This window comes from Panulirus ornatus, chromosome 2 (assembly GCF_036320965.1).
Source record: "Panulirus ornatus isolate Po-2019 chromosome 2, ASM3632096v1, whole genome shotgun sequence".
NCBI classification, from domain to species: domain Eukaryota; kingdom Metazoa; phylum Arthropoda; class Malacostraca; order Decapoda; family Palinuridae; genus Panulirus; species Panulirus ornatus.
Window position 1 is genome coordinate 25,156,443 of NC_092225.1, and position 24,811 is coordinate 25,181,253.

Genomic DNA, 24,811 nt, shown 5'->3' on the forward strand with positions numbered 1-24,811 from the left:
ATTCCTTGCCCGCCTTTCACCCTCCTGCATGTTCAGGCCCCGATCACTCAAAATCTTTTTCACTCCATCTTTCCACCTCCAGTTTGGTCTCCCACTTCTCCTCGTTCCCTCCACCTCCGACACATATATCCTCTTGGTCATTCTTTCCTCACTCATTTTCTCCATGTGCCCAAACCATTTCAAAACACCCTCTTCTGCTCTCTCAACCACGCTCTTCTTATTTCCACACATCTCTCTTACCCTTACATTACTTACTCGATCAAACCACCTCACACCACTTATTGTCCTCAAACATCTCATTTCCAGCACATCCACCCTCCTGATCACAACTCTATCCATAGCCCACACCTTGCAACCATATAACATTGTTGGAACCACTATTCCTTCAAACATACCCATTTTTGCTTTCCGAGATAATGTTCTCGACTTCCACACATTCTTCAAGGCTTCCAGGTTTTTCGCCCCCTCCCCCACCCTATGATCCACTTCCACTTCCATGGTTCCATCCACTGCCAGATCCACTCCCAGATATCTAAAACACTTTACTTCCTCCAGTTTTTCTCCATTCAAAAAAAAAAAAAATATATATATATATCAGTCAGTTGTTGTTCGCTGATGATACAGTTCTGGTGGCTGAGTCATGTGAGAAACTGCAGAAGCTGGTGACTGAGTTTGGTAAAGTGTGTGAAAGAAGAAAGTTAAGAGTAAATGTGAATAAGACCAAGGTTATTAGGTACAGCAGGTTGAAGGTCAAGTCAATTGGGAGGTAAGTTTGAATGGAGAAAAACTGGAGGAAGTAAAGTGTTTTAGATATCTGGGAGTGGATCTGACAGCGGATGGAACCATGGAAGCGGAAGTGAATCATAGGGTGGGGGAGGGGGCGAAACTCCTGGGAGCATTGAAGAATGTGTGGAAGTCGAGAACATTATCTCGGAAAGCAAAAATGGGTATGTTTGAAGGAATAGTGGTTCCAACAATGTTGTATGGTTGCGAGGCGTGGGCTATAGATAGAGTTGTGTGCAGGAGGATGGATGTGCTGGAAATGAGATGTTTGAGGACAATGTGTGGTGTAAGGTGGTTTGATCGAGTAAGTAACGTAAGGGTAAGAGAGATGTGTGGAAATAAAAAGAGCGTGGTTGAGAGAGCAGAAGAGGGTGTTTTGAAATGGTTTGGGCACATGGAGAGAATGGGTGAGGAAAGATTGACCAAGAGGATATATGTGTCGGAGGTGGAGGGAACGAGGAGAAGTGGGAGACCAAATTGGAGGTGGAAAGATGGAGTGAAAAAGATTTTGTGTGATCGGGGCCTGAACATGCAGGAGGGTGAAAGGAGGGCAAGGAATAGAGTGAATTGGATCGATGTGGTATACCAGGGTTGACGTGCTGTCAGTGGATTGAATCAGGGCATGTGAAGCGTCTGGAGTAAACCATGGAAAGCTGTGTAGGTATGTATATTTGTGTGTGTGGACGTATGTATATACATGTGTATGGGGGTGGGTTGGGCCATTTCTTTCGTCTGTTTCCTTGCGCTACCTCGCAAACGCGGGAGACAGCGACAAAGCAAAAAAAAAAAAAATATACATATATAAAGATTAGCAATGTAAAGACTCACCATGAGGCCAGTCTGTGAAAGCATGTAGTGCATGGTCTGGAGGACGTCTGCAGCATGGACGTTGTTGTGATAGGGATTCTTGTACTTGCAGTAGCCAGCTTCCACTTGTGTCAAAAAGGTCTCTAGGGTGGCAGGAGGCATCTTGGAAGGAAAGAATACAATGAAGTTAAAGTAATAAGCCATCATTATTATTACTTCTACAATAGCAGCTTCCATGATGATAAGTGGCAGTTTCCTTAATATTTTGAGCATCTCACACCAACTGCTCTGGACTACAATGGAATTGAGATATAACAGCTTTGTGGTGTTGCACACACACTCAGCATCATATTTATAGCTGTCAAGAAACATTCATACCCATTTTTCTTAACTTTTACATTTCTGGACGAACACACAATGATGATATTTTCCTTACTTCACAGGCAAAATACAAGTATTACTTCAAGATTACTTAAAGCATTTTGTGCCAATTTTGTGTTACAAATATAGAAAAACAGATAGAAGACTCATTTGTCAGGGCCACCCCCCTGAGGGAGTTCTAGATGGAACAGACATCAGAGATATAAAGATAGCAAGCAGCCTGTTGGTGTCACTTACAATTTTTCTGGTGACAGGACAAGTACCCCAGGTTTCTCTTACACACACATTCCTGTGGTTTATTTCCTATCAAACTGTATTCACAGAAAGGCCCTTTTCAACTGTGTCCCATTCTTATCACTAAGCATTCAACCATAATGAAATTCATGGACCATGTACCAAACCAACAATGGAGCCTGTTACTTGGTTCTGACATTTTCAAAATGAGCTAAAAATATGGTATGGTAATTACTCTAAGATAAACACTATTCTGAATGAAGTAACGTTATAAATATGTTGAATCCTACCAGAAAACAATCCATTATTTGTAAGGCTTCTTTGAATTTGTGTACTGCAAAATGAAAAAATTTTCAACCTCACAAACTGTTAAACATGACTGGAAGGCAATTCTTTAGGATTTTACATGTCCAATGGGCAGTGACAAATGCATTTTCATGGAAGACTGCAAAAATGTCTTTCATACTGGCATACCTCATGATGGTTTACAGCCTATGGCAATACATTTCAGAATTGTTTATTCATGAACTTGCATTAGAAAACTTATTTATTTCCCTGAACTGCATTAAAATATCTTTTTGGAGTTTTTGTGGACAAATCAAAATGCCATATAAAAAGGTGTAAGAAATGAGTTTATGACTTAAGAATTTAATCTATCTTCAATACTTACTTTAAATTTATGCAAGAGGCCATAGCGGTTAAGCAACTCATACGCCATGCAACGGAGTGGCGTGTTGTTGCTTGTATCCTGTAGTCTCCATACATCGAAGTGCCAGTCATCCACACTCTGAAATAAGACACTTTCTCTAACAGGAAGTTTCTAAACTTTCAAATCCCTACAACAGTTAAAAGTAGTTATCATAATTCACTCAAAGTGAAATCTGGAGGACTGAATTACTTAGACAGTTTGTTGAATTTCGTCTATGCTAGGATCTGTGCAAAAGCCACTGAGATCACAAAAAAATAACTGATGGCTGCCATGTTCTCATACGGTTGAAAAAGATCATTAAATACTGCAATAAAGAGTACCACAAAATATCTTTATGACAATAGTTGCAAACTTTCAAGGTACTTCAAATGATTTTGGGGAAGAGCAAAGTTGCTAGATGATGGTGAGAGGCTAAGGTAACAGCACTCCCAAATGAACTACAAATCTGGATCCAGCATATAATTCTAATTAGGTTCTCTATGCTACATTCACATCTCATTTTATGTCAGTCAAATAGAGCATCTGACAAAATTTGAAAATTACTACATTTGACTAAAAGGTGGACTGTCATGAACAAAATCTGCTGAACCAATTGCTTTTGGATATATGCCATAAGTCATACCAAACCATACTATCTCTGAGAATCCCTAAGAAAGCATCCTTGACTATGGCACTTTCTTCTCAGGTATGGTCTGATCATGCTTGTCACCATAAAGCAGCTCTTGTCTCTTGATGTCAGTAAATTGTATCCATCCAGAGGATTATATAGATATTGCAAAAGATTTGATAATTCACAACAGAAAATGCATCATAATTTGCACACAAGAGTGATCTGCCTAACAACGAAATCTTCCACCCCAATGCCATGGTTCCTGACAGCTAAACTTCAATTCCTAGTTCATGTTAACATAGAAATTTTGAGTTATGTGTAGTGTCCGTAGTTGTATCTCCTCAGTGAGTCTGGTTTAATCTCTGCTTTTATAACATCCTCATCTACCACATATTCAAGTTGAAGAATCTTGTTATCACATTCTCCGTTGGTGCATTATATATAATAATCCTCAATTTCCATGTTATTAAGTGACATGAAAAGCTCTAGAAATGAAGGTGTATGTTGCTGTCTTCCTAGTCCTATCACTAACATATTCCTGTATACCCTCTCAGAACTTGTCTCCAGGACTATATCTCTCCATGAGAATCCAAATTTTCCATCTTCCTCTATATACATAATCAAAATGCCTCATCATTAGTAATCTACCATTTCCTAAAAGTGTGTGTTTTACTATTTCATGTCCCATCCTTTGTGTTTCTTCTTTTCGATGTATATTTGTTCTGGACCGTTAAAGAGGATTATATATAATCAAGACCACTTCGTACTTCCTTCCTACAGTTACATTTCCCAATATCTACCGCTTGAAGGCCATCTTCTAATCTTTCCTGAAACCTGATGCTGTCTCTTATTAAGAAGACCTATCCTCCTCCTCCTTTGTCTTCTCTTTCTCTGCTTGCCACCATGTGTCCCTCCAGACAGAACTGGTGTGATTTTATCTCCCTAATGAGTTTTGTCTCCACATCTGTGATAATATCAGGTGCATTTTTCTTAAAATAATCCTTGAATTCCAGCTCTTTACCATCTGCATTTGTATACATTACTTTCAGTTCAATATTTCCATCACCCAACATTCCTGAAAGCTGTGTGCCATTTGCAGGGCTGTTCCATCCTCTCACTTCCCTACTTCTCTCTTCCCTTGGTCTACCACTTATTACTACTGAATTCCTCATTACTTCTAAGTTCTTTATCATTTCCTCTTGCCTCCATGATTCTAATCATGATCTCGATGGACTCATTCTTTCACTTTTCCATTAGCTTTGTTCTTTTATTTCAAAACCGATTGTTCTTGGTACCTTCAATTGTCTATATACATTTGTTCCTGATAACTTGTCAAATCCATTTTTGATTTAAGAATAAAATACAAAAATGGTTTTTTTTTGTGCTGAGTTTGGCTGTGATTTTGACTCGAGCGACTGGTCGAAATTTTACCTTGGCTTAAGGTACCCTGTCTGCCTAGTTCATACAAGACTGAAGGTCTGAAATCAGTGTCTCTCTAGTTCTCTAAGATTAATTGGTTGTCTTATTGATTTAAGTATATTTCTTTTTTTTTTTTTTTTGGTCCACAGAAGCTGGAAACACTCCACACATTCACTTTGAATTCTATGGTCTTCACACCTCAGCTGCTTTATCACTGCTCAACTGCCACAAATAAATATTATACCTATGAGATATTTCTAGTTATTAAAGTTGGTTTTCTTGCCCCCCCAAAAAGAATCTATCCACACATCATTCTCTGAAGTTGGCTTGTCACATCAGCTGGCAGACATGCAATTTAGCTATAAAACTGTTGCACTCATCAATGGAATTTACTTCATAAACTTCCTTACTTGCAATAAGCCAGTTACTCCCAATATCTTCTGGTTAGATATACTATTCATAACTCAATATCAAAAATTTCTGTTTACTGGCTTAAGCAGCAGTTATCACATTTGATTTGAAACCTCTGGTCTTCCCAACCTTTTTGCTATTCTTACTGTTCAACTCATCACAAAGAATCATTATATGAGACATGTTTCATTTGCCCCCCCCCCCTCTATACATTCAAACTCAACCCCCTTCTCCTTTCAAAATAATCTTACCATATTACTCCAAATCTCAATCTGTGAACCATGACCCCATAACCTGTAAATACAGCCTTACCTGTCACCCACGACAGTGAACTTTCATTTACGACCCTTGACCTACCTTCAGGATTCTGGTGACCTCTGGGGGCAGCTGGAGGAAGGTGGCAGAGGACAGGCGTCGATAGATCCTCTCCACGAAGATGCCAGCACGGATGGCATTGGCCACAGATCTGCATGTGCATGGCGATTAATAATGAAAGAAATGCTGCAGTGATGGTAGTTAATACGAATGTGCTACAAGAAATGATACAGCGATGTAAATGAAGGACGTTACGGTTTTCATCCCTGTCGCATTACAGTCTTATCACTTGGCTGTGTTATATTTTCATTAACAACACATAATACATAAGTGAAGGAGAAATTCAGTACAAACAGGTGATGTACCTGTGATGTTACTGTCTTTGAAATGTGATACAACATCGATATGAATGACAAAGGTGATGTATGCCTAATGTAAAACTAAAGACAAATTATCACAATTAGAATTATGAGAAGACCAAACAAAATGAATGAGGCTACCAAGAAGATTATGAAAAACTTCGTATCTAATGAAATAAAAAAACACGTATATTTTTACTTTTTCAAAGACAGGCTTCTGACATAGACAAAAGTCCTCATCGAGGCTAGGCCTAATGAGGAAGAAAGGGGGGGGGGGGGGGGGGGAGGAGGAAGACTAAAGAAATAAAATACCGTAAGTTTCTGAGATAATGAAAATACAACAATAAAATGTGAATGCTGAATTAAAGATAACTATACTTGTATGATTTATGTAAGGAAAAGATATTAAGTAGTCTAGCCTGGTGGCTTAGTATTGCTAGAGTGTGAGATCAGGTGGTCCTGAAAAGGATGAATTTAAGCATCACTCTAGCATTAAGATTTCTACAGCCATGTGTACAAGGATGCTTGTAAAATTGGTGAATTACTTTAAGAAATCAAGCTCTAAAGTTAGGAAACTATATATCTCATGGGCAAATATCTTACTGAGACAGGACGTGGGTAAAGTAACATGAATATTGACTCGTCATAATCCACTAATCTAAATTAATTCTTGGACTTCTGTCTAGTATGCATGATAAAATATGGAACAAGCAAGTCAATAGTTAGCCATGGTAATGTAATGTTGATAACGGGTTCACTGTCCTCAACTGAAAATGACATTTATTTGTTACCATTTGTTATTTGTTGCAGCAAGTCCCTAAACACTAAGAAATAAAAAGTACATTGGCAAAAACTGGACAATAAAAGGATACAGCTACAGAATCTACACATTATGAACAAACTGTTCTCCGAAAAATGTGCTACTTTCATATGTATACAGCGGGCAAGGAAATCACATGTTGAATTGAATAGGAGAAATATTTCATTTTATGAACATAAACATTTGATTCAGAGAATGAAATTTAAATAGGGCTTTCCCAGATTCTTTTATAATGTAGTAAATTTCAGACAAAAAAAAAAAAATGATCATAAAACAAGTTGAAGTACCCTAATTTTCCTCTCCTTCTGGCTACAATGGCACGTTAATATGCAACTCTCCCATAAAAGTTGTCCCCAAAGACAAAATTGGAATAGTATGGGGAAAATTAAGAGAGAAATCTGAAAGGCTTTTGCATACAGATGACCTACTTTAGAAAACCCCATTATTTGCCAGCCTTGAACTGCTTCAGCTGTGTGAATAAAAAAGGAAGGATGCATACGAAGAATGAGGGCAAATTATTGTCTCCATCTGACGTGAGTTCCACGTTGTCATTTTTCTTCGTGGTTATTTCTTCCTCCTACGCAGTTTCAGACTCTTTCACCAGATGGAATCGTTCAAGACTTTACAGCCTTGGAGGCCAGTTAACCAAGTGAAATTGTAACAGCAGCAACATCAACATCCTATATGGCATTTTAATCTTTGATAATAGGCTACATCTAATTAAACAACAGGCATTCCTGGAAGCCTCAAATTAATGATTTCCTTATCAAGCCTTAGACGAATTTGATAATGCATCCTCCATGTTTCCCAAATCACCTTTCCTTGAAATACAACAAAGGAATCCAGGTTATATTCATGAGAAAACTGACTTATTGGCTACACTACCTGTTGAGCAACTGGCTCCTGCATTGTGACATTAGTAGTATACAGATCTAGAATCAGTGTGGCAGATAGGAAGATTTATTAATTACAAGCAAAGCCTTTCGAAGAAGCCCTTGTCCTACAAAATGTGAAAAGTTTGGACAAGAGATAGCAATTCCATTTACTCTTTCTTGTTCCTCACTGCTTTTCCCGTCTCTTTTTCATTAATAAGCCACAACTGACTACCTTTTCTTTATATCAAAGATTATCAACATAATGCTTGACTCATGTACCTTACTTATAAAGAACCAATTTGATAATCACTTTTAATCATAAGATATCGAAGGACACATCAAATTAATGAGCAAGCAACCGACATATCTATTTTGTGGGCTAACAGTCATATTAACATATTGATCTCAATACATGTAAATACACGAAATACTAACACGATAAACATTTGCTGAAATCCTTTAAGTATACGGTCATCGTCAAGACCTCATGTAATGAGAGAAATCAGAATACATAATACCTTGGGCGAATTCCTCCAATACTGACCTGAACCTCGGTTTCTCGTCGGTTTTCCTTCGGTTGGTGGAGAGTTGACGGGTGAAGGTGGAGGCCAGCCATTCCCTCACCTCCTGAGGTACCGCATCCGGCTCCACCTCAGACAGCTCGTCCTCCTCGTCACCCATATGACGTCTGTACAGGGAGACAGTAAGCACAGGTCAGGTCAGGTCAGGTCATGCACCCTCTGGCAACTCTTGGTTGCTCTGAAAACAAAAAATGAGAGCTCAACCACCAGTTGCTTCAGATAAGTTTGATTATTTGGCTGCTCCTAGTCCAGTCCAACACATCGCCTGCTTCTCTCAAAAGTTCAACATCTATTTGTTCTTCGTAAATGTTCAGCCACAAGTGGATTTGGCAGAACGTTCAACCAATCATTGGCTCCTAAATGACCTACCAACGGCTGCTATCCTACGTTATCGATAAACGAATGAATGCATCTGATGCAAGGAATTAATGAATAGAACTGCTACCAATAATATTAATAATAATAACGACTTATATCAGTTTGGGGAAAAAAAATAACGAGGAGTTATCACATGGTTTATTAAGAGATGTTCCAATTTGCCTATACCAGATCTTGCATGGCCTCAGCTGGTGTCAATCATCAAAAATCTTAGCTGGTTTCGTTAACATTTTACAGTATCGCTGCACAATCTAGAAAAAAAACTCAACCTATGCTTGCTTGCATGTGAAAGCAATGTCTGACATGTCTGCGGCATCATCCAAAGCCAAATATTACAAATGGCCCTATGAATAGTTCAAGGTATTAAATGAAATCCTCGCTAACAAAGATACCGATCATCTTTCAACCATAGGAAGGATGGACAGTTAGGCGAGCTGTGTGCCCACGCCGGGCCATCGGAACTGAACCCAGTAACAATACCTCAATAACGCATCCCAGCCATTCTAACACACGAGCAATATAATCAACACCTTTAATTAACCCGTGGTTGACACAATTAGTAAATTAGTCTATTCACAAAGTCTGTAATTAGTCTATGTTAAGCTGGCATTAGCCTATGCTAACAGAAGCCGTAATTAGCCCGTCAACAGAGGCCTAAAGTAAGGCCCTTAATTAGCTAACAAAGCATTTTTTTTTTTAACACGATCTTCTTAAAATATTTGACCGACTGGATTTTCTGGCAATGACGCAATGGCTCTAATGAAACTTGATGTCTATTTTCTCGGAATTTACATATATATATAATGTGTGTGTGTGTGAACTGCTCGTAAATTTCACAGGGGTGACTACGCGTGGCCTAATCCCACTGCAGTTCCGACACTTACGAAAATCATTACAGCCACAAAACAAATCCAAAAAGACTAAAAGCTAAAACTGTATAGCAAAATGGAAGGAATCCTTAAACCTTTCCGTTAAGGAACCTAGGGGGGAAAAAAAGAGGTCTCCAAGGGCATGTGATCTGGGAGATAACTCCTCAAGAAACAACGGCAGGTTGGAGACCAGAAGTACTGGATGATGACTTCTGTAACACTTAAAGACTTCAGGCCATTTAACTGCTGAAGTATAAGCAACGTCGTGCCACATCAAGCAATAGGGAGGGATGAATGTATCCTATTCACATTCTTTAGTGTGGAAATTATATACATATACATATATATTTAATCCCACCACGCGAAAAGCGTTTACACAAAATGTATACCTTCCAGCGGTAAAGTCAGGAAGAATACCATTTACCAGATCTGTTAAACTGAAATTGATAGATTCTTGCATGACGGCAATACTGCTCAGTAAGAGATGCCACATTGTGGTGGTGTATGTATCATGAGATTAATCTATTCTCGACGTTTCTCTAAGGGCTATGTGACACCATATCAACGTATAACACTACTATTACACGTAATAAAGCCAAGATGTTTTTGCTGGATATTTTTTTTTCCCATAAAAGTTTAACTTTCAGGTACACTAAGGCAGGTTAGGTGAGTGACGCATTTCTTCTTATATCCCGATTGCGTAATTCCTTTTATTTTCCTTGTTTTTTTTTTTTTTTTTTTTTTTACACCGACTGGTGTCTTGCGAAAGGCATAGAAACATACACTACAGCATATTTCATGAGTATGCTCCACTGCTACTGGTTAGCCCTGGGCCAGACCAACATGCTGGTGTAGCCATCTGGGATCAAAACTCACTCGATTGAAACCATCTGTTCTCAAGGGAACGAAGCCTCGTGCCCTTTTACAACTTGATACTGGGACAAAAAAAAAAAAAGAAATATTCACCTTTGCAGTGTTCGCTGCTCATAGTAGAGAAAATGACTAGTTCCATCAAGATCACAGACGCTTCCGATAGGTAATAAAAAAGAAAAAAAGGAGAAACTTTTGTGTCGTACGGTCAAACCACAAATAATTATCTGAGGTAAGGCGACGACAGCGCAGGCGCATTACTGCTGTTAAGCTGAACTCACACCAGCTTGACTGTGTTGTAAGCTGACACCGCTGCATGGTGACTGGTGTCATACGCTGACACTACAGCATTACTGTGTTGTGAGCTGACACCATGGAAGGTTACAAGAGTCGTAAGCTGACACCAGTGGAGGATTACTGTGTCGTAAGCTGACACCACTGGAGGACTACTGTGTCGTAAGCTGACACCACTGGAGGGCGACTGTCGTTAGCTGACACCACTGAAAGGGTTATTGTGTCGCAAGCCGACGCAACAGGAGCATTAGTGACGTAAGACGACATCGCAGGAGGAGTGGTGTAAACAGACACAAACAGGAGTAGGGTTACTGTGTCGTAAAACCTACACCACTACAAGATTACTGTGTCCTAGGTTAACACCACTGGAGGGTAACTGTGTCGTAAGCTGACACCACAGGAGGATTACTCTGTCGTAAGCTCATAGTACAAGAGGATTAGTAGTGTGTCGTAAGCTCATAGCAAGCACAAGAACGGTTACTGTGTGGCAAGCTGAGAGAGTTCGTGGCGCTTGGTAAAAGCAAAGGCAGACATCATGGCTGAACCTTACTTCCCACCGTCGGTGACGGAGTGTTCTGGGGGCGCCGCCACCACGACCTCCATCCTGTTATCTCTGCTCTCCTTCCTGCAGAACAATATACACAGGGGGTTTTTTTTCCTCGATGATGAACGGCGAACATCCACACCAGCAACTGGGGGTGTTGGGGAGTGTGTGGGGGGGAGATGTTCAGCTCCCCCCCCCCTTCACTCGCAATGGATAGAGTTACGAACACTCGACGCTTGTGTTACAAGGCGGGACCGTAACGTGACAAGGTCGGGGATTTTGTGTTTAATCAGGTTGGAGTTGTGAAATGATGAGGACCACTAAGGAATTCCGGCTACGAGGCACAGATGAAGCATGAAAAGGTCCAAAACAAACGCCACAGGGTCAACTTGTAAGGTCATCACGAATACTGATACCGTTACGAGGTTAATACGTAACACGAAATGACGATGATGTTACAAGACAACGGTAATGAAGTTACGGGAGGGGTGGTGGTGGTGGTGGCGGTAGACAAGCTGTGGGCAGACAGTCACGTCACACAAGGTACAGCAGTAACTAAACGGCCGGGTAGGAACGATGCGGGAAAATCGAGAGAGACCACTTGGAAACAAATGAGGGGTAAAGAGACACAGAGGACTGAATTCTGAATTCCCTGGGCGCGAATGGTATGTGATCCTTAAGCACGCCCGCTGTGCTCAAAAGCCGTACCGTCGTGCTCAAGGGGTTCAAGAAAATATAGAATCAACAAGACTGGTACACAATCAATCTTGATCATCACGTACTACGTCATAAGGAAGGGGGCAGCCACATGACGTTACGCCGTTTTATGTGACAGGCTAGTGTGATAGTCGTAACAAGGGATGGTAACGACACACAACGACTGCACTATAATACGAAAAAATAAGATAATGCTCTTATATAAGGCAGCGCAGTGAAGAAGAAAGCATTTTATTATAGTCGGACTCTGTTCATTCCTGCGGGAGAACAACGGATTGCTATTATTCACTGGGTATAATCATTCATCCCCCCCACCCAATTTTACCTCAACAGTAACATACTTTCCAGAAAAAAATATGTATCACCCCAGCAACCAATAATTTGTATCCCGTCGTGGAAATTCATCAATTATCGGCAACTGTTTATGGTGGTGTTAACTGTAAAGCGTGTTATCAAATTACTTAGCATGTCTGCTGACCTATAGGACCGTCTTTTTAAAATAATAATAATAATAATAATAATAATAATAATAATAACAATAATAATAATAATAAGTAATAATAATAATAATAAGAACAATGTGGTAGGATTCGGGAAGCCACATACGGATAGGCTACAGGAGTCAAAAGAAAGGTAGGATGCGCCTGCCATTGGAGAGGGATGGGCAAGGGCCCCGAGTGGGGAAAGGAAGTGAAGGATGGATGGGAAAGGTGTGTTGTTGACACGAGAAGGAAGGAAGGAAGGAAGAGGACTTGAGGTTGAACACAAGCAGCGACGTTACGTTGGAGTGGCAGCTGTGAGGTTCAACGCTGGGTTTCATTAAGGGAAGTGAGGCTGTATGTTGTAAATTTTGAACAAGTGGGACAGTTAGGCGCAAACATGGACTTCTCTCTTTGTTACGCTATAACAATGTGTTTTAAGCTCCAACCGTCTACATCAGCGCAGACGAACGGCTTCGTCCAAACAGCTTGACCCCGATGGCAGACCTCGCTCACTTCTCCTAGCTTTCTCGTCAAAGGTCGGAGGTAAGGCAAGATTCCTGTTCATACCACATATGGTGAACACTGACCGGTACCCAATCACCCCCGGCTAGCACAGAAAATGGAAAATGAACAACAGAAATATAACATTAATTTCCCGCTCAAAGAAACGACTGAAAAATTTATCATAAGCACAGTTTCAAAATCTTAAAAGTGGATTGAGAGGAAAAAAAATAAGCATTTTCTTACACAGATAACAAACGTATCATTATAAGTTCTCTTTGTCCAAGACAACTGGACATGAAATAGAATACATTAGATAGATTCTTCCCCTTCGTGTAAACATAAACTTCTGATTACAATACAGTATCCCAAAGGCTTTTCAAAATCATAAATCTTTGTTCACCGCAAAATAAAATCACTAAAAACCGAGAACTGGATAAGAAAAAAAAATCAAGAACATATAAATTCATATCATGACTCAAAAAATCTCTAAAAACCTAGAACTGGATAAGAAAAAAATCAAGAACAAATCAATTCATATCATGACTCAAAAAATCACTAAAAACCGAGAACTGGATAAGAAAAAAATCAAGAACAAATCAATTCATATCATGACTCATAAAAAATAACAAAAACTTGTAAACCATATAAATCAAATGGCCAGAGGAATAAAAATGATCGTTCATTACTTTCTATCAGTTGATGAAGAGGTTTTGGAGTTATGGCGGCGACTGAATTAAGACGAGTTATTCATTCATATAAAGATGACTGTTTTTAACATTATTTCTGGGACGTCTCCAACAACAGATACGTTTTAGTATAACCATCATGTAAGCTATGGCGGCCACTGACGAAGCAATGCTACAGCTAAAGCCTATCGCGTCGAAATTTGTTAACGATTTAAGGACACACGGGGCTCTTGTCTAATCTCCATGCAAAAATATAAGATTTAGGGAAATCTACGTTTTCGAGAGATGGTCGTGGGCCACTCGGAAAGAAATACATTATCATCTTATCAACTTTCTATGTCCCCAGGGTAACTCATCATCATCTTATCAACTCTCTATGTCCCCAGTGTAACTCATCATCATCTTATCAACTTTCTATGTCCCCCAGTGTAACTCGTTTCATTCAAGAAACATCAACACGAAATATACATCAAGGGCTCCAGTGAGGGCGAGTTTGGTCTTAAGAAATATATTTCAACACCTAAAGAAGTTTTGGTTTTACGATGGATGATTTTTTTTTTAATTACGAAAATGGTCGTAATGAGCCAGGCAGTTGATAGATCTAAACTCTAAGTAACCAACTAAACCAAGTATAGGTTCTTATTGGTGATAAGAAAACATTCTTTTTCTTTTCGTGTTCTCGAAATAATCTGGTTGTATCCTTGGTCATGCCCGAAAAAGAAAAAAAAAAAAAATATCCAGATCAGAGTAAGGCAGTGAAGTACAATGTACGACATTTGTGGTCTTTGCAGCGTATCTGACGTTGCACTACGCTGCTGAAAATGATATGAAATATTTACCGAATCCTTTCAAATTCACCTAAAATTCCTATAGCCATTTCATTATTGGAATTACTAGCACTGAGGACAGCAGTAAACGACCTCTTCACTCGATGCAATTACTGATCAACTAAACAAAAACACCTTTGAGGGATTTGGACCCATGTGTCGTGCCTCGCATCAAGGACACCAATTATTTATTACCTCACTCGTACTCCCCCCCATATTTCCTCCAACGACACTCCTCCCCCCCTAAAAAAAAATCTTTAAAATAAGAATACTCGACAGATCTGCGAGTCCGTCCTTGTTTTCTGACCTACATGGAAGCGGAAATACCGTTCCAGTATTCTGCTATAATTGGCGGAAACTTGACGCGGTGCTCGGCTATGGCGACGGCCAGGTGACAAAGGCAGTTGCACAACCCTCCAATCCCTCTCGCTGCCACGGATCCTTCCTCCAACACACCTGAGCGAGGTTCACAAAGGCATATGAACACTTCAGCCTTCGATTGGATCATAAAAAAAAGAAGCTCTGACGCCCAAGGTGATGGTGCTTCAGTTTCACATCAATAAAAGAGAGACAGACGCTGGATAAAGTGGCATTATATTGCGCTCCTCTGCTTTTCCCTTCCTGGCGCAGAACACGTTTCCCGCGGACGAACTCAACGCAAAACTTTCCGTTTTACGACATACACAACACTGGTATTTTCAGTACCGCTGTTCACTCCATTTCCACAGTCACTACAGCCATCTTTACGGGTTTCTCAGAAAAACAAGTCTTTTTCTGCAAATTGTAGGCGCGAATGACCGTTGGCGCGGACTAGCGGCTGGTATGTGAGGGGACCAGACGTTCTCCATGTATAATTCGTTCGGGGTCCGGCAAGGCACGTTGCTCCCTCCTCATGCAGGAGCCCACCCCACACTGGCGCACCTCTGCCATAGATACACTGCTACTACTTCTACTAATGCAGGGCTACCATGTGCTCAACTCCTGAAACAAAGCTCTTGTTTCCCCTTCTGCGTTGCACTTCCATACTTCCCATTATAGTTGTCGTTTTAAGAGCCTTTCATCTTGCTGTTGTTACTGATACAAGGGTACCTGTTACCCTACTGCTGCTGTTACCGGGGATCTCTCATCCTTCTGCGGCTACTGCTCCTGGAAACCTCTTATCCTGCTGTTGCTACTGTTACTGGGCAACTCTACCCTACTGCTGCTGGGGACTTCTCTCGTTCTGCTGTTGCAACTGGTACTGGGGACCTCTCATCCCGCTGACGATAGCGTTACAGGGGACCCTCTCGTCCAGCTGGTGCTACTAGTAGTGGGGGATCTCTCTGCTGCTGCTACTGGTACTAGGGTCCTTCCCTCCTCCTGCTGGTGCTAACTGTACTCGAAACCTCTAAGCCTGGTGGTGCTAGCGTTAACTGGGGTCCTCCCGCCTTGCTACTGCTACTGTTTCAGGCCACAGAGACAGCAGCTGTGCAATGAAAGCGACATTCCGTAATGCCTTTCATCTGCTTTGATGTTCTCCTTCAATGAATCTTTATGCTGCTGTATCTCTTATACAAAGGCTGTTGCTCTTCTTTCACAGACATTTCTGTTCCCTCCAATTCCTGCCTTCGCTATTCCAGTATACCTACGTGGTACTCTCTTTCCCCTCCCCCCCCTTTTTTATCTTGAAGTTCTAATATTGTTGACCTTTCAAACAGCGGTTCCTGCTGCTAATACATAAGGTGCCGTAGCCTCTGTTCCTTCATCCAGCTGTTCTCCGTTGCTCAGTTATTTTGCAGGTACTGTCTTGTTCATTTGTTGCAGCCATACTGCAATCTGTCACATTATAACAGTGGGATTTTAAAATCATAAGTTTGTCCTGCTGTTTCTGGACTTCTTTCATACTTCTACTCTCTCATGCCCGTATCGCTGTTTTTCTTTTAGCCTTTCAAAAATTGTATCAAATTTCATAATCAATGATAAATAATACAAAATGATAGGGCCAAAAAGGTGCTGTACGACACCACCACCACAAGTCTCAGGCACCGATATCAACAAGTCATCTCTGGAGCGCTGCACCGCTGCCAGACAAACGACCAAGAGCGTCCCTTCCTAACGCTGAATAATTTAACTGGATGGAAAGCCTGTTGTTGCCGCCCTGAATAATTCGAATTATTGGCGCTTCACCCTTCAACAGGTGAGGCAACCTGAGAAATTATTTGATATGCTTCGGGATATGTTTTAATGGGCGGTGGTATATATATCTGGCGTGATCAATATGCTTTTTCAGCCAAGGTGTTAGAAATACATATAAATAATACAAGAAACCCTACTGTTATATTCTATATACTCGTGACACTTGCCAGTTGCTTCTGGTAGCATTGTGCAGGTTTACCCAGTGACAGCACTACGATCCCGTTCCTCCATCAAGGAATAATGAAATTGAAAAATGGAATATATTGAGTTGAACACGATCAGATAGTGTGTTTAGGTGATAAATCACGCCCAGGGCTGAGTTTGATGAGATATATTCAACGTTTTGAGGTATATTAGAACGTTGCTGGCTCTGTCGAACTGACGCAACGTTTCTGGCCCAATATACTTAAAAAAAACACCAAACTTCGTTCGTTCTGAAGATTCTACGAACTATAGGAGTGTTGTGGCCTTACGATGAAGTGTGGTAGTTAGAGGAAGGTTTTTCAAATGCTGCGTGGTTAGCTGTGGTGAAGTGGTTTATATTAGGTGGCGGTGATTTGGGTAGGTGATGATAGAGGAGGAGGAGGAGGAGGGGTGGTGTGGTGGTGGGTATCGAACCCACTGGGGATCTCTGGTCGTGGAAGGGTTGCATGAGGTTTGGAATGGTAGGGGGGAGTAGTGTGTAGTGAACGTGTGGCTGGGAGCATGAGGCAGATCTAGCGCCCGACTCCTGGTCAAGGTTGGTGGACCTAAGGTGAGGTTAGCATGACGGCTGGCTATCCCCGGGGGATTATACAAGCCACCGTTTTCTAAAGTGTTGCCGCCATTCGCGTCCTTTGCCCCAACTGGCCACCACCACCACCACCAGCAGCGGAGACGGCGGCCGCCGCTCGGCTCGGCTTGGCTCGGCTCGGCCCCGACGCGTCGCTATGTTATCTACGTTACGCCGTAGCCGATGACCTGAATGAATAGGTTACTACAGAAGCCGTTTCATCAAAGGAGTTTACGTGAACAGACAACCTACGTAACCCCTAACCTGAACAGACTAACGAAGACCACTTGTACCGAACCACCGGTAGAACAGACAGCCGTTAGCTTCTTGCAGACAGCCGTTAGCTTTTTACATACAGCTGTTAGCTTCTTCCATACAGCCATTAGCTTCTTCCATACAGCTGTTAGCTTCATACTGACAGCCTGTTAGCTTCATACTGACAGCCGTTAGCTTCATACTGACAGCCGTTAGCTTCTTACATACAGCTGTTAGCTTCATACATAGAGCCGTTAGCTTCTTACATACAGCTGTTAGCTTCATACTGACAGCCGTTAGCTTCTTACATACAGCTGTTAGCTTCTTACATACAGCCGTTAGCTTCTTACAGACAGCTGTTAGCTTCATACATACAGCCGTTAGCTTCTTACATACAGCTGTTAGCTTCATACAGACAGCCGTTAGCTTCTTACATATAGCCGTTAGCTTCTCACAGACACAAAGAGGAAGCTACTTTGTATAACCAATCATCAATCGAAGACTGATAAAGGCTCATGTTTACCCAATCAACGGCCAAACGCACAAAACAACGACTTATAATAACCCAATCACTATATCAAACCATCCAGAATCTGAAAATAAATTCTTCCATCATGTTTAAAACGTTTCAATTTGGAACGAAACGAACGAAAATCCTGCAGCGGTTCTCATTACGTAACCCTTCACATCAGACGAACAATGATTGGTAGAAACCAAACATCACACGCTTTGTAACAGGGAGGCTGACTGGTTGAGGATAAAAGTTCGTGTGCAAGACAGACGTTGATTGGCAGAAGGCACACAAGCTGTCACGGTGGGTCATCTTTAAAGACAAACGCTGATTGGCTGAAAACAGAATACGTCGCAAATATTCTCTTTACGTGGAAAACCACCATCAGAGACCGTACCTAAAGGAGATTAAGGTATGATGGATTAAGTTGAAAGTTCAGTCCGACTGGGTTCACCAGACTGGCTAAGCAGGTCCCAGCTTCTAACACAGGCTCTCACAGTACGTTTAGATTTACAAGTTAGTATATATTCAACGGTCAATAACTCAAAAAATAAAAAAAATAAATAAATCTCCAGTAGATGTACCAATTTAGTCATATATCTATGCGTGTTTGCCGGATTTTACTGGTCATCAACAGTTAAGGTCACTATTTCATAATCCGTATCTAGCGTCAAAATACATACTACATCAAGTCCGTTCACTCAACCCTATGTACGAAGTGGAATATCACGGTTATCAATTTCAGTACAAGCCGTGGTGGTGCCAGCCCGAGGTGGAAAAACTTGTATATGTCATACTTAACCACATTATGCTAATTTCCTTCCCTCTATCTTATAACTTAGCCACATTATGCTAATTTCCTTCCCTGTATCTTATATCTTATAACCAGTTTATAGCGATTAGATCTTGTCTACCAAATACGTCATTATGTCCGAGCTGTTCATCAGTTATAAACACGAATAATCTTGACACCTAATTTTCTAATCATTAACGAATACACACTCACTGCAGTCATGATCTTTGGGCCCCTGCCGCTGTCAGTGACAGGTCAGAATATTTGGAAGGGTTGGCTATATTCTATTTTGGCTTAATTCAATATAGGACTCCATCAATCGAAGAATTTTTAGAACGCCTTCTCCAAATGGTCAAAGATGATGATGCTGAGTTCACACCAGACTCCCACCGCACCAGTGATACACCCTTAGCGGTCTCCTCAAAGACTTAAGCACCCCACTAAGGACTTCTCAAGACTTATCTAATTTTTTTTTTTCTCTCTCTCAAAAAGACGGCGATACACACTCAGTTTTCTATCTCATCAGTGCATGTTCTCTAATTAGTTATGAACTGAAAGACAGGTGTGTAACCACATCACATTTTCTACCGTTTCTAACAGAAACTATTTCTAGGGAAAAAGAAATATCATCTACGAAAAAAAACTTCGTTCATTTACGTAAATGAATCCACAGATAGTAACTTTGAAAACAAATGCAGTGTGTGTGTGTGTGTGTGTGTGTGTGTGTGTGTGTGTGTGTGTGTGTGACACACATAACTCATACTATCTAACGTTAGTGTGTGTGTGTGTGTGTCTGTCTGTGTGTGACACACATAACTCATACTATCTAACGTTAGTGTGTGTGTGTGTGTGTGTGTGTGTGTGTGTGTGTGTGTGTGTCTGTCTGTGTGTGACATACATAACTCATACTATCTAACGTTAGTGTGTGTGTGTCTGTCAGTCTGTGTGTGACACACATAAACTCATACTATCTAACGTTAGTGTGTGTGTGTGTCTGTCTGTCTGTGTGTGACACACATAACTCATACTATCTAACGTTAGTGTGTGTGTGTGTGTGTGTGTCTGTCTGTCTGTGTGACATACATAACTCATACTATCTAACGTTAGTGTGTGTGTGTGTGTCTGTCTGTCTGTGTGTGACACACATAACTCATACTATCTAACGTTAGTGTGTGTGTGTCTGTCTGTCTGTCTGTGTGTGACACACATAACTCATACTATCTAACGTTTCTATGAAAATATTTCTAAAACAAAAATAATTCAAAAATGGAAAGAAAAAAAAAATATTCATATATGCATATGAATTAATGGGTAATAATTTTCAACATTACGATTCAATATCACTTCCTAAAGTGACATGCTTAAATCCACTGTACGCCCGTGGCTTTAGCAATAGTTATCTAAAGAAAAAAAAAAATTCATGTGATCTAGGACTAAAGAAAAAAAAAGGGGGGAAGGGGGGGAGGCTTTTACAGCCATCGTCAACATGCATGTAAAACTATCGTCATAAAACTGTAAACAATTTATGTAAATTAGGGTTAAAAAAAATATATCAAGATACAAAAACTTATTACCTTATGTACTTACCCTGAGCAGTGGGCGAATGAGGGTTAAATTGGTTCATTTTGAAGGATGCAAAAACCATGTTATTTAATCTACTACCATGCACAGAAGCCAATATATATATATATATATATATATATATATATATATATATATATATATATATATATATATATATATATACACACTGGAAAAGATAGAAGACACGTGGAAAATACCAGAGGTGGGTACACGAAGATTAAATAGGCAAAAATTGGCAGTCGTGCTGGTTAGAAATGTGTGTGAACACTTCCAAGCATATACGAGTGAATGACGTCACAGGCTAAAGATGGGGGTGGGGGAGTGAATGACGTCACAGGCTAAAGATGGGGGTGGGGGGTGAAGGGAAAAAGGGAGGGAGGGAGGGAGGGGGGAGAGGGGGAAAATTAATGGAGGAAAAGCTGCTGAGATATACATTACTTGGGAGCGTGACCCAGAGGTCGTGTGGGGTCAAGAAAAAAATAAATAAAAACAAAAGGAGAGATGGGGGAATGGGGAAAGGGAGGGGGGAAGAATCCGAGATGTCATAATAAGGTCACCTTGGAAAAACCCTGATGAGAAATACCATGCCAGAGAACTCGATGCCTTCGCATTTACAGGTGGGAAGGGTAAATGGGGTTGGGTGGGGGGAGTACTGTAGTGGCGGTGGTGTAAGGGGGGTAAGGGTAGGGGAGTGGGATGGGTGGGTTGAGGTAGGGGGGAGTGGAGAGTGAGTGAGTGAGTGAGAGATGATGAGAAACACGACTCTATTGACGTATTTATTCTCCCCTCCCTCCCTTCTTCCCCCTTCAACTACTAAGGGTGGTGTGAGATTGTCTTGCCTCCCACACAGACTCAGGTTAGGGGGACGCAGAGGTCGGTCCGGGAGGAGGAGGAGGAGAAGCAAGACGGACGGATGTTAACTTATACTACAATGTCTACTTTGCGACCTTACTGCCGTCACACCTGGTATGCATTACAGTGCTATGTGGAGGGCTGTTACGAGTCTCTGTATTGGACGGACACTTAAGTATTATTTAGCATCGAATTATTCTTTTCATCTGCATAATCGTACTGCTTATCCGAATATTATGCGAAAATGTAAAGATATATTCTGACGTCATAATGTTACAAAAGGTGTAACTAATGAGTTACTTGAAATAACCTTTGTGCTTTTCAGTCAGTGAATTGCGTGTAATAATGGATTTCGAAGGTACGCCTCAAACGTCCATATGAACTTTACGAGTTCGCAACATAAAATAGTAATTTTCATTGAATTTTTTTTTCATTATTACATAAACTTGACAATTATTTCTCCTATAAAAAACAATATAATCTCTGCAATTCGCAAAAAGAAACATTATTTTCTTACATAAACATCGTGAATGCTATCTTCGTGGAAAATTAGCGACTTAAATCTCCAAGTTTTATAAAAACGGGACAAGACTATATCATTTATTTCTCAGATTTATGTAATTCCAAGACTATATTATTTATTTCTCAGATTTATGTAATTCCAAGACTATATTATTCATTTCTCATATTTATGTAATTCCAAGACTATCATTTACTTCTCAGAATTATGTAATTCCAAGACTATATTATTTATTTCTCAGATTTATGTAATTCCAAGACTCTTATCATTTATTTCTGATTTATGTAATTCTGATACCTTTTAAGGACACCTTTCTCTATCCCCCTACTTTGTAATGGTGAATTTTCCCCAGCCTCAATGAAAAGCACACTTTTGGGTAATTGGAATCCTTGGTTTTAAAGTGGCATTTACCAGGCCACAGAGTGCTTGTGTGTGGCGTGGGGTAAACACACACACACACACACACACTAGGCTGAGTCGACCCCCTCTTCCTCCCCGCGCTCTGTGCTCCACGTTCGTTACCCCCCTATGGTTTACTCTCCCTGTGACCTTGCCTTACTAGGCCGTTCAACTGAGTATGTTTGATATGGTTTTCAAAAGATGTATCCCAGTTCTAAGAAGCGTATCTCGAATTGACATCATTCCTAACTCATTTTTTTTTTCTTAAATATGCTACCACCGAAGCAGTTATAATCATTGACCAAGGGGACGGGAAACTGTGTTTCACAAACTATACACATTATCTACATTCTCGAGAATAAACATATTTTGAGTCCAAGCAGCCAACTTGATGAAATCCTGCTCATACTATTATTATCACTGCTTTTATTTCTTTCATTCTGCAACGTCCCGAAGTCTGAGGATGGCGACAATTCGTCCATATTTTCACAAGAGAGAGTGAGTGAGTGAGTGAGTGAGAGAGTGAGTGAGTGTTCGCTGACTTTGAGACCCACCTATCGATCTTTTCAGACTGAACTGTTATTTTTGGATGACAAGCAGATGAGGGGTTACTGATGGTGTGTGTGTGTGTGTGTGTGTGTGTTGCCACCTTTGCCGGTTCGTCTCCGATATTTATAATCACGATTTCTATGACGTGTTATGGCCGTGTGTGTGTGTGTGTGTGTGTGCGTGTGTGTGTGTGTGTGTGTGTGTGTCCGGGCGTACTGTGGGTGTTTGGAACTCTTAGAGGGCTACTATAGAGACTAGGCTCGCGCTGTTCCTTCATGACACTGTTTTAATGCTTTTATGAAATGGATAGATTGCACATATACGTTCTCTCTCTCTCTCTCTCTCTCTCTCTCTCTCTCTAAGTCACCCCAGATCAAATTCTGTGAATTCTCGATACGGTATGTTCTCTCTCTAAGTCACCCCTAGATCAAATTCTGTTAATTCTCCATACGGTTCTTATTCATTCTTTTAAAAGTCTGTGATAAAACTCCATTTTGCTCCGGCAGACAGAAACATAATTCAATAACCCCCCCGTCCTCACCTTCGGCTGTTTGTGTCCGCAATTACTCTGGACTAATATCAATATTTGAAGTTATCGTCAGGAGATGATGGGCGACGTGGTCAATAGTTCCAACAAAGGCGCAGAATATTCTTAGGCCGGAGTTTCATATTGCATGAAGGTATCATTAGTTCATTTGGTTAGGCTAAATGGACTTCAGAATGTTTATATTCAAGTGATGAATATTAAAAAGTCTGGGATGGTCGCTCCTTGAATACATACATACATATATATATATATATATATATATATATATATATATATATATATATATATATATATCCTTCTTGTAAATCATGCTCTCCACCACACAGCGGGCTGTTGATGGAGGGAGAAGAGAGGTACGAGGTGTATCACTAGGCAATCCAGTGGATTTCCCTACCCTAGTGTGATATTCAAACTCTCTGTTGACAACTATGGAGTGGAGGGCGAGGGGGGCCTTTTCCCGCGTGAACCCAGGGGATCTGCTACCCTGCTCACAGTCGATTTAGGGACGCACGGAGGCAGATGTCTTAAATGACTAGGATTTTTTTTATATGGAGGCAAGAAGGGGAAGGGGATCAGATCCTGTCAAATTACAGTTAATTATGGTGATACTATTCCAGCTGAGGAGGTGGGGGTTGAGAAGAGAATACGAGAGAGCATTTTGTGTTTTTCTTTTGTGTATTTTTTTTTTTTTTTCAATATTAGGGCTGCCATTACTATACTGCACAGAAAACGGTACGCAGTGTCTTATTCCCTGCGTATACGATTCTCTTCTACTCATTACGCTTTTATTTCCACTGAAAAAACATAAATTTCTGATCTATTTTCCATTATACTAGTCTCGTCCAAGTCCTGTTGGCTGCGCATGAATTCAACCGAGATAAATATTAATTCACTTTACATTCGTCCCGACAATATAAAAAGCACTTTACGCCATCGTACAAATGCAGTTCTACGTGGTTAATATATTTTTTTCCCACACTGACACATAATTTGCATACTTTAGCGCCGGATGCGTAAAAAAAGAGTAGGATGACTCTTACATGCCACTAAGACAACCCAAACCTATCATGTGAAGGATTACGAGTGACACAAAACGAACGGATACAAGTGTGAGATACAGGGCAAATAGCAGGTGCAAAACAACTGTGGACAAATGCATATACAAGATAATGGGGAAACTGTGTGTGTGTATGTGTGTGTGTGTGTGTGTGTGTGTGTGTGTGTGTCATTAAGCCATCTCAGACAGGGGTGATGAGCAGAGTGGCGACAATTATGTTTGCAATTAGTGACGGCACAAGTATTCGTAGAACAGGTAAACTCATTTGCATATGAACGACAGGTGCGTGGGGTGAGGTGGTGGGGTGGGACATTCAATCAAT

General features: G+C 40.7%; 1 protein-coding gene across 9 annotated transcripts in view; it reads right to left on the reverse strand.

Moving 5' to 3' along the window:
• Positions 1-24,811, reverse strand: part of LOC139754527 (dual specificity calcium/calmodulin-dependent 3',5'-cyclic nucleotide phosphodiesterase 1A-like) — a 322,075-nt gene that overhangs the window by 40,409 nt on the left and 256,855 nt on the right. For all 9 annotated transcript variants that reach the window (XM_071671911.1, XM_071671882.1, XM_071671872.1 and 6 more), the window contains 4 exons: positions 8,268-8,411; positions 5,712-5,820; positions 2,876-2,992; positions 1,612-1,752 (listed from right to left, as the gene is read on the reverse strand). In XM_071671911.1, the coding sequence (XP_071528012.1) occupies positions 1,612-1,752; positions 2,876-2,992; positions 5,712-5,820; positions 8,268-8,411 (511 nt within the window). The remainder of the gene's footprint in view (positions 1-1,611; positions 1,753-2,875; positions 2,993-5,711; positions 5,821-8,267; positions 8,412-24,811) is intronic.